This window comes from Sinocyclocheilus anshuiensis, unplaced genomic scaffold, assembly GCF_001515605.1.
Source record: "Sinocyclocheilus anshuiensis isolate Anshui unplaced genomic scaffold, SAMN03320099.WGS_v1.1 scaffold274, whole genome shotgun sequence".
In the NCBI taxonomy this organism is placed as follows: Eukaryota; Metazoa; Chordata; class Actinopteri; order Cypriniformes; family Cyprinidae; genus Sinocyclocheilus; species Sinocyclocheilus anshuiensis.
In genome coordinates, this window is record NW_015547698.1 from 1,327,427 (window position 1) to 1,339,001 (window position 11,575).

Here is an 11,575-nt window from a genome sequence, read left to right on the forward strand (position 1 = left end):
CACATATCTACGTCACGATGTGGGAAGATTTGCATAACGCCGCCCAAATGTTCACGCAAAGAAAGAAGGTGTAACTTTTATTCTCGCTGTAGTATTGTTGCCGCCGCCATGCACTGTGCTTCATTGTGAAAGCAAAACTACTTAAGGCCCCGCATAAACACATTTCATTACACCAAATACACAAAATAATGTTTTTTTTAGCAACATCATATGACCGCTTTAATAATTTAATGGATTTAAACATCGGGTTTAATCATGCTGAAACGTCACAAGGCCGTTGGTGCCCTCTGCAGGTATTTGTTATAATACATAAAATGTAGTTAAAGGGTTAGTTCACCCGAAAATGAAAATTAGGCTGCTTTTTACTCACCCCCGATGCATCCTAGGTGTATATGACTTTCTTCTTTCAGACGAATCCAGTCGGAGTTATATTAAAAATGGTCTTTGATCTTTCAAGCTCTATCGTTGCACTCAGCGGGTGTTGCAGTGCTTCGGTTCAAAAGACCTGAAATAAAAAGCACCTTTCCATAAAAAAAAGTGTCTCACACGGCTCCGGGGGGTGAACAAAGCCTCCTGTAGCGAATCGATGCGTTTTTGTACGAAAATTATCCATATTCAAAACGTAATAATCACTTGAATCTAGCTTGCGCCAGCAGTTGTACACAGAAGCAGTTCCGGGAGCATGACGTATGAGTTCAGCGTTGCGCAAAAACCAACGTTTGTCTACAGGATCAAAAGAAGCAAAGTTTCCTTACTTTAGCAAAGGAAAACAAGTCTCCTCTTGGCTTATATCGAAATCCTCCGACATTCTTCTTTACAAATCCTCGTTTTGTACTTCTAATTAGTGACCGTTGTTTTGTTTCGATCTCTCCGCGTGCCAGAACTAAATGTACAGTACTAAAGTACTGGGACGATTTTGCTCGAACTATTTCCCAGTACCATTTAAAGGGTTGCATTCGCACGGACTGTGTACGTAAGACTGTCGACACACAGTGACGTCATTTGTGCGTGGCGTTCAACAACAGAAACAAAGAACAACGTTAACAACAGGAGGGAAAATTTCGTAACAATAGTATTAAAATATTGTCACGTTCTAGTGAACCAAATATCGGTATTTTGTCTCCTCTTGTGAGCTAAGTGCATTGTCACACCCCTAGTGTCGATAAGCGGTGATATAGCTCATAATTTTCCAAGTGTATGATGCAGCTTTCATTCTTCAGGTCAACCATATATATTCATGAAAAAAAAATCAGTTTGAATAAGGAAAGCAATAACTTTGCCATAGTATCCTTTCAAATGTTAAAGCTGCCACAGTCATGTGCTGCAAACACCCCCCATTCCCTATTTTGACTGAGATTTGCGTGATCAAGCACCTCTCTATAGAGAAAAAAAGGTCTTGCAGTGCTTATTTATTATTTCAGTGTTTCTGTGTGTTTGAGCGTACGTGATCAGCTTCACGTCTGATGAGATTATCATCAAATGCTTGCGCTAAAACAAGCCTTATTCTGAGCTGATTGTGAGCTTGTGTTTGGGTGTGTCTCTCTGGAGATCTCCAGATATCTCTGCTTTCCTGCCCTGCCTCTTCCTCTCACAGTAATACAGGATGACACTGAGCTTCCTCACACACACACACACACACACACACACACACATCCAGTCGGTCAGGAGAAGGTCAGAAAGTCCTCAGAACAATGCTGGTATTGAGGAGGAGAAACACATCAAACCGATGATTATAGATGTGCTGATTGTATAGCTCAGAGGAAACTCTCAGTGCTCAGAAGATGCTCTGTTTTTGCTCAGGAGACTTCCATTTCAGTGTCACCTTTGTCTCAGATATTTGTCTTAGAATTTCTATTAATAGAAAAACACAAGTAATTCAATAATTGCCATACAGTATGAGTACAAACAGGGGGTTTTAATATTTTAGTTGCCAAAGAACTGCAAATATGATGATCCTCGTGCAAGAGACCCCCATCCTACAGTTTAAACAAGGCTGCTATATATTTTCATGAATAAGGACCCAATTTATACTGGGAAAAATGCATATTATAAATATGTATAAAATATTATTTGGTATTAATTTTTAAGTGTATTTTTATTTTTCATTATTAGTTTAATTTATTGTAATGTATTTGTCATATTTGATAAGACAGTGAAAATACAGTTATATGAGAGTTACAGATAACTACATTGCCTGCAATTCATTAAACCCATAGAATATAATGATGTTATGACAAATATGAGAAATTCGTTATGGAGGTATCTTTGTTATCCACAATTTAATTATTCAGGGAATAGTGCATCTGACCCGATCTAAATAGTTCTGTCTTAAATCAGAATATGTTAGAGTATTTTCTTTTTTTTTTTTTGCGCAAAAGGGATGGCTCTTCACACAGTATTATATTTTCTAAAGGAACATTTTATCGCAGATTTTTCCATGAATGCATTATACTGAACTAACTGACCATCTTCATCTATCAAATCGACAACATAAAGAACTTTTCTCTCAAACCTTTCTTGTTTAAATAGCATCTTCCTATTTATTTTAATAATTCTATTGTTTCACAAGATGGCTTAATGTGGTGTAAAGTTGTGGGTAAATATCATTTTCCAGTATTGCAATATCTGTTTGTGGACATTTGAAAGCTTATCAGGCAATATATATGAAACCAAACTGAATTAGGCTGTGTTAAATAAGATTTAATCCAGTTCAATGATCAGGCAAGTTTAAGATATGATGGTGGTCCGACAGTGAGCCTGCAGTGGTGGTCCGATATCTGGAAATCTGATCTTACTATCTGGTCTTTTGTTTACAGTTTGGTCCCCCTGACTTTGAAAATGTCTCCTGTGCCCCTGCTGCCAACAATTTAAGGCAGCAGTGACCGTGCACGGCTGCAGATCAGCCCGCAGTTTTCTGAGGATAAAGATTTCTGGGAAATACAGAAGAATATAAACAAGAAGTCGAGGTTTAGCAAAGTACCTAACGTGATTGGCTCTGCTCATTCCAGTTGACTTTCATCATTTTGAATCTAACGCGGATGAAAGCGAGGCTGTGAGGGGCTATACAAGCGCTGTAGAAAGATCACGTAATTTTCACAACTTTCAAAACTGTTTATGGAGTTTTGTCTACTGAAAGTTTAACGCTGAACGATCAGCATGTTGTCAATCCATCAAACGCGCTGTACTTCAGCTCCAGCCTCGTTTTCATTCCCGCCAAAATTAAACATGGCGCTGCCCTGACAAAAATCTCTGAACACAGTTGCATGTTTATTTTTTATTTGTTTCCTATGGTTAGTTTTTATCGTATTAGCTGCACAGTAACTTCTGTTCAGTAATGGCATTAACAAGACAAGCGCTTTTTCTATGATCCCGCTGAGTTCGTGACGCTCAGCGTGTCGTTTAACCGTTGAATCCGATCTCCTCGTAGCGGCCATCGATGATGCTGATGAGGTGGTTCATGACTCTCTCGAGTGCGCCCTGTTTGGCCGCGTCCAGACGCGCTTTCTCCACCATCACTTCCACCAGCACCTTAGTGATCAGCTGTCGACACACACACACACACACGACCAGAGGTGGACAATCCAGGGGTCAGAAAGTAAAAGTCCTGCCATATGTTTATTCCACCCATGAACTCAGCAGCTGGTTTCACCAGAGGAGGAACCAAGTCATTCCTTTCAAATCACAAATCACACATTAAAGTTAATGAGATAATTAAGTGACTAATTAAATGATGACTGTGCATTAGTGACGAACACCTGCTGTTATTGAGAATTACAGCGGATCAGATGCTGATGTTTTATTGGTTAAAATGATGTCACCATCATGGAGATCAGTGTTTGCTTTAGTCGGGCTTTTGACCCTTTTAATATTTCAAATTTGTTTGCTTTTAAGCAATTGCAATATTGCTTCTCAACAAACATTTGTGCATCTACACATTGCTGAATTAAAAGCTTGAGACAACAGATGAGCTTATGCTTTCTGCTTTTAAATCACTTGAATGAACATCATGAAGGTGTCTCTTTTTTTCTTGTTTTTGTTTATTTATATAGCACCATTTAAAACACAGCCAAGGTTGAACCAAAGTGCTTTACATGAAAGGTACAAGAATGAAAACAAACATCGACAACATAAAACACCACATTGGCATATAAAATACCACCTCAATCATTGTATGCTACCAACATTAGATGTGCTTTCAACAGTTTCTTAAAAATTGACAGTGATTTGGCAGACCTGATCGGCAGGGGCAACTCATTCCAAAGTCTTGGCCCTATCACAGCGAAGGCCCGATCGCCTTTATATAGGCGATTTGTTCTAGGCACTACAAGTAATTTTTGATTCTCTGATCGTACGCATCTAATACATTTTTTGTGGAGTTATTTGGGTGGCTAAAACCAATGACCTCTGTTTTTTCCTCATTTAGCATTAAAAAAATTTTCGACAACCAATTTTTTATGTCCTTTAAACACTCTAGAAATTACTCAAATTAATTTGTGGAATGTCTGATCGGTAGATACATTTGCGTGTCGACGGCATAACAATGAAATGATACACCATACTTTCTAAAAATGCTGCCCAGAGGGAGCAAGTATAGAGAAAAAAGTATAGGAGAAAGGATAGAGCCTTGCGGAACCCCCCAAGGAAGATGTTTTTTACCAGAGATTTTATTATTATAATTAACTGAAAAACATCTATTGCTCAAATAGGACTGAAACCATGTCAGGACTGTACCCTTTAGCCCTACTAAATGTTCAAGACGGGAGATGAGGATGTTATGGTCGATCATGTCAAAAGCTGCACTCAAATCAAGCAACACCAAAACAACATCATCTCCTTTGTCTAAGGCCAGGAAAATATAACTTAACACTTTCAATAATGCTGTCTCAGTGCTGTGGGCTGTTTTGAACCCCGATTGAATCCTTTCTCCTGTAGAATTTTCGCTTAGAAATGAAAGTAGTTGTTGCAATACAACTTTGTCTAAGATTTTTGAGGCAAAGCACAGCTGAGAGATTGGTCTATAATTCTGCATTTCGTCCTGAGCTATATTTGGTCGTTTTAGCTGAGGTGTCACCACAGCATGTTTAAACTCTAGTGGACATATTCCACTAGACAAACTTTTGTTGATCAGATGTGCTAAACTCAGTGATATGCAATCAAAGGTCTGCTTTAACAAATGACTAGGTATGAAATCATTTGCACAGAATGTAGGTTTCATTTTTTGCACAATATCCTGCAGCATAGTCGACATAATAGGCTCAAAAACCCTCAATTCAGCAATGCAAGCAGGATAGTCAGATGGATCCGTTTTCACCAGAGGAATCTGAGCACGTTGATCAGCAATCCTTTGGCTAAAAAAAATGTAAAAAGTCCTCACAGGAAATAACTGAGGACTTTTAATACACATTACTCAAAGGTTGAATTACAGAATTAATAATAGAAAATGTCACTCACTCACTTAAAATGCTGTAGAGATGTTTCCAGCATAGATATATTACATTTTGTTTTGAACAGTGCAGAAAATTCAACATTGGAGGTACTACTTAGTCTCCTTGACCAACACAAAGAGTCTTCTAGATAAACAGGTTGAATAGCAATAAAAGTCTTAAAAAGGATTGGCATATGATCTGAGAAATTAGTTTCACAAACAGTTACATCATCAACTTGTAAATTATGGGTTAAAATCAGATCTAACATATGGCCTAATTTGTGGTTGGGGCTTTTTACCCATTGCTGCAAATCGAATGACTCAATCAAATTTATAAATTCACTTGAAAGCATGTCATTGCCACAACAAATATGGACATTAAAATCACCCAATATTAAAAAGCGATCATATTTTGTGTACATTTCACTCAAAATATCGGAAAATTCCTGAACAAAAACTCTATTTGGTTTCGGAGGCCAATACACTAAAGCGACTGTAATAGGGTTTGTAGCTGCGATTTGAAACCGTTGCAGTTCAAAACTCTGCGGTGGTTCAACCAAGAGTAGCTGGCATTGAAGGTTTTTTTGTATATAGTCATTAGTCCTCCCCTGCGACCCGACGGGCGAGGTCTAAAGCAAAACACTGATCTCCATGATGGTGGCATAATTTTAACCAATAAAACATCAGCATCTGATCCTCTGTAATTCTAAAAAAAATAACAGCAGGGCTGCGTTCAGCCTCGACAAAACGGTGCAAAACGTTTTTTTAAACGAAAACGGTGGTGCGTTGAACACACTGTTCTGATGACGCAAGAGTTGCAACTATGGCAGCTGAGAAGGCCATTCTTTGTGTTCTTTTTGAAGAATTTTCGGAGCCTGATGAAATCGGTATAAATACGCGTTTAATACTGCAAAATACGCTCGATGTTACAGTCACTGCCCTTGCCCTCCAGAATAAAAGAGAATGTCCCAATCGAGTGAAGGGATTTGTGCGAACTTTGGTTCCTATTTATTGTGATACAACATTTGCCTCGTATTTCAGGATGAAAAGACAAACATTTCAGGTGAAGAATAATCCACTTCTTACCTCCGAGACTGTGTTATGATCTATATGGCCTTATTATATTTATTGTGAGTATTAGGCTTATCATTACTGCTGATCACTGTTGTTGCGCTATGATATTGTAATATTTACCATTATATAATCAGAGGGGTATAGAAAAGTTTTTGAAAGTGTCACTCCAAAATACTATAGCAAAATAAATATGTATAGTATTTTTATGTTACATTAATCAGTGTCGAGCACACCGTCCTAAGGAAAGGATATGGACCAGACGACATTGCAATTACTAAATGATATTTAGACAGACTTAAAGAAGTTCCAGATCTATACTTGTGCTCTTATTATTTAAGTTATTTTGCCTTTAATGTAAATAAACGTGCAAACAATATACTTGCTCTTGTGAATTTATTTTGATGTTAATTACATTGTGCCAGCTGTCTTTTTAATACGGTTTATATACATGTTGCTGCTGATTGGGCTGACATTTTTGACACACCCACCAAACAAGAGAAAACGTATCTCAAACCCCGTTGCACACTGTTACACAGCGTTTCAAGGAAACATGTCATTCAAACCGGAAACCGTAGCAAAACGTTGTGCACCGGTTTGAGTTTGAACTTGCCCCTGGTGTTCATCACTAATGCACAATCATCATTTAATTAGTCACTTAATTATCTCATTAAATTTAACTCTTTGAGGACTTGGGATATGACTCGAGACTCGTTTGTGATTTGAAAGGAATAGGCTTGTTTGAGATGAGTAAAATCTGCGCAGAACTGATCACCGGTGATCATCACGAGATGCATGCCGGTTAGAAAAGTGTCCGAGTTACATCCAACTTGCTCTGATGTCATGCTGACGTGTGCCAAAAAGCTCTCGCGACGGCGAGGCGGCTGTGTCGGATTGTGCAGTCGAGCGCAGTTGCTCTCCACCGACTGTGCTGCTCAAAAGCATGATGGGAAACGACTGACTGACGGCACAGATTAATGCTCATTGGTTCAGACAACCGTGATGTTGCGGTCTCTTCTAAAATGTTTTATTTCTTTATCTGATTTCATGTGATTTATGTATTTAAATTATGCATGAATATTCTCAAACACTATGACAGTGCGATCTCTGTGTGAGATATGTGATCGTTGTCATGTTTCTATAAAAATCTAAAATACATGTTTGTATTAAAGTAAAAATAAATGATAAATACGCCTTTCCTATGAAATTAAATAGCAAGCACTTTGAGTGTCTTGTTCATCAAATTTATTTTCATATAAAGCAACACAACTGAAATTATATCATGTTTATCAGCAGCACAGCACACGTGTGAGAATAACGCGATATCTGTCTTTGATCTCGTTGGTATCTGTTCCACTTCGAGAGGGCAGAACTGTTCATCTGGCCTGTGCTTATTTCACTCCTCCCTTCACTGCAGCCACCTACTCTCGCCTACATTTCAGGCGAGGCGAGGCGCATCTCAAACAAGCCTAATGACTTGGTTCCTCCTCTGGTGAAATCAGCTGCTGAGTTCATGGGTGGAATAAACATATGGCAGGACTTTTACTTTCTGACCCCTGGATTGTCCACCTCTGCACACGACTGACTGTTAATGTGCGGAAGTCCGAGTGTATCTAAGAATACCTGAAATCTGTCAGCGTGCAGATGAAAGGAAGAGGCCTAATGAGTTTCCTCTACTGGCAACAATTTAAGGCAGTATGATTTTATCCAAAACTGATGTGTGTTGTGAATTTTTAGTATCATGTTGCTAGCTTGATAACATGCTAATGTCAAAAGTGAAATCTGCTATTTTAATTCTAGTACTATAATTTTTTTATAGAAATAATGTAAAGTATTTCTCAAAAACCTTTTTGCAATGAAATATAACTGTTTACTTTTAAGTTAAATTTTCACTTTTAACTAGCTGTCCATATATATTATACAATTCTTTAATGATTTAATACTTTTTATTAGTTTATTGTGTATTTTATTATGTATTTGCCTTCCTCAAAAACATTTTGCTGCGAAATGTAATTTTGTCAATTTTTTTGCAACAAATACTACTTTTTACTTGTAAGTAAAATTTCCAGTTTTATTCTTCATATTTTATATTATATATGTTTTATCATTTATTATTTATATTTAATAAAATAATATTTTTATTATTGAAATATAATATAAGCTAAAGCATTCAAAATCAGTCACTTATGAGGTGAGTTCCCAGATAGCAACATAGTGTCCAGCCCACATCTGGCACATGTGGAATGATGATCTGGCCACATGTAGCGTGGAATGATGGCACTTGGGCGGACCGCTCAAACATTAGATTTAAACCCCTGTTAATTCTCAATAAGAACTTCTGTAGACCTCTAACAGAAATAAAGTCAGTCTGGTTAGCAATAAGTGAAGCTGGTGATGCTTTTTGTGGAGTTGTTTAATTCTCATCTGCTGAGATCTTCAGAGATTTAATGTCTTTTATCTTCAGTTGATTTCATCTAAGGCTGTGGCTGCAGTCAGTTGTAGTTCTTGAGTTTCTGTTTGTCTGTCTTTTTTTCTGTTCTTCTGTTCTTCAGTGATTTTGCTTGTTAACAAGCCTAGACAAGCTGAGAGGACTCTATAAGTAATATATAAAGATTTTGTGGCTCAGATAAGGTTCAGTGTGGTTTATTTCTTTGCTCTTGGCTGACATGTGTCATTGCTATGTCCTGCTTTTGGCCCAGATCTGGCAAACGGGAGCGGTCCGCCCAAGTGCCATCATTCCACGCTACATGTGGGCCAGATCATCATTCCACATGTGCCAGATGTGGGCCGGACCTGGGCCAACACTATGTTGCTATCTGGGTTATAATATAACAGTAATACTATTTTTACTTTTTACATTTTTTTATGTAAAAGTTCAATGTCAATGTTCAATGCACATTCTACTATTAAGTATAATGTATTATTTATATCTAGTATTATCTAATTATAAATTGTAAATGTTTATTATTTATATATAAATAATGTAAACGTTCAAAACCAGTCACTTGAGGCACTAGGTCAGTTAGGATGCTGTCTATGTAGGCAGTGAGTCAGTTCACTAGGTTTTGGAACAGAGGCCGTAATCGAATGTTCCTGTGAATGTGTCTGTGAATGAAAGTGTGGTTGGTTACCTTGAAGCTGCCGAGGTCAATCTTGTGCGTGTTGGCTTGTGAGGTGTCCAACAGTTCGCGGATTTTAGTGCGATCTCCTTTGGCCTCCAGCAGCTCTCCCAGCTTCTTCAGCACGATCGCGCCCTGGGCCCCCACCACCGCGTTTCCCTCCAGATCAGATGTAGGGATGTCCTTGAATTTCGGGAACAATTTCTTAGTTTGCGGATACTTCTGAAACAAACTGAAGAGAGAGAAAACATCAGGCAGACCACATTCACATTAATCATGATTGAGTCGGGAACTGACCGGGTCAGAACTTTTCCTCCGTAACCCGCGTAGTCGGCCTTGACATTTTTCCAGCAATCCAGAACCACGTTGTAATCGGCCATGATCCGGTTGTGATCGGTCATCATCTGCGTGAGAAGACAAACCAAAAAACACACACCTGTCATAGATATCCAGTCAAAATTCTTCTGTGAACATTTCAGGCGTTTGGAATTGCTTTTGCATCATTAAACAAGGCGTTTATGGGCGACGTGCTTCAGTATGTGCCAGTCAGATTAGCACCACATGGCCTTCGCTTGACTCATGACCGGTAATAAGCCACTTTCAGCTGTAAAGCCACTTTAAAACCATATGCATTGAATAAATGCAACTCATATGACCAGTTTATGTCAGGCAGGAGAGCCTATTGACTTGCATTATTTTTTAATTTTGTTATATATTAGCCAAATTAGTACCAATGGTCCCATAAATATATCTTAAAATAGATTATTTTTAATAGACATTCAGGTTTGTTTGCATTTTGTTTGGCTGATTGTTTGCATTCATCAAAATAATGATGATTTGGTTATAATCTCTTGCCAATTGGACATGAATAGTTTAACTTATTTTGAGTATATTGAAAGTCTTGTTCAGTGGTTTGATGATAGTCACTTACAATTGAACATTGAGAAGACAAAGGAACTATGCTGTGGGAACAAAAATAGGATCGGTACTGCTGGCGTATCATATGAACAAATTACTATAAAAGGTGTAAAGGTAGAGCAAGTTTCAAATTTTAAATATTTAGGTACAATCATTGATGACAAACTCTCATTCCAGGAAAATGTGGACCATATACACAAGAAGGCAAGACAGTGTTTAGGTCTACTCAGGAAACTAAGAAATTTTAGCATCGATAGGAGGGTCCTAACCATTGTTTGGTAACATAATATTGTATCATGGTATAGAAATTTAACAATGAGACAGAAAAATAAATTAACACGAGTAATTAATGAAGTAAATAGGATAATCGGCCAGAAACAGAGTACAATGCAAGAGCTGTTTTTACACTTTATGGAAAAAAAGGCGACAGCAGTATATTCAGACCAAACTCATCCACTTCATTCCTGCTTCCTTCAGGGCGCAGGCTGCGTATACCGCTGGCTAAAAATAACCTATATAAAAGATCATTTGAACCATTGGCGGTGACTGTTTTAAACCAAATTCTTAATTGAGGTATTATCATGAGGTATCTTTCTGGGTAGGTGTGTATCTTTCTGGTGTGTACACATGTGTATGCATATGTGTGGGCATACATATATATTGTATTGTATTCATTTTTCATTTTATTTTATTTTTTTGTTGTGTGATATGTGAATGTATAGTATTATCTGTTAGGATGTATTTTCTATGCCAGTGTCAAAGATGAATTTCTGTTCAGGCAATCTGGACAGACAATAACGTTAAACTAAACTAAAACCAAACTAATGTAGCATCTAATATAATTACTCATTTATCTCTGACGTGAAACCCTGCACTAATGGTCACTAAAGTGCAGTGTGTTGCAGTATTTTCAGTTTGAGGCTCCAGTGATGTGGAAACACTTGAGTGACCTTGAGGACTTCCAGTTTCACTTAAAGGGGTCATATGATGCTTTTTTAAAGATCATTATTTGGTGTATTTGGTGTAACAGAATATGTTGACA

General features: G+C 37.7%; 1 protein-coding gene across 2 annotated transcripts in view; it reads right to left on the reverse strand.

Annotated features, from left to right (window-relative positions):
- Nucleotides 1-2,984: 2,984 nt before the first annotated feature.
- LOC107703794 (myoglobin-like) overlaps nt 2,985-11,575 on the reverse strand; it is a 28,046-nt gene continuing 19,455 nt past the window's right edge. Inside the window, exons 2-5 of one of the 2 annotated variants that reach the window (XM_016506514.1) lie at nt 9,913-10,019; nt 9,628-9,847; nt 3,354-3,540; nt 2,985-3,291 (exon numbers count right to left, since the gene is read on the reverse strand). In XM_016506514.1, the coding sequence (XP_016362000.1) occupies nt 3,400-3,540; nt 9,628-9,847; nt 9,913-10,019 (468 nt within the window). In that variant the 3' untranslated portion in view covers nt 2,985-3,291; nt 3,354-3,399. Of the gene's footprint in view, nt 3,541-9,627; nt 9,848-9,912; nt 10,020-11,575 lie in introns of both variants that reach the window. The other variant, XM_016506513.1, reaches the window with a different exon arrangement.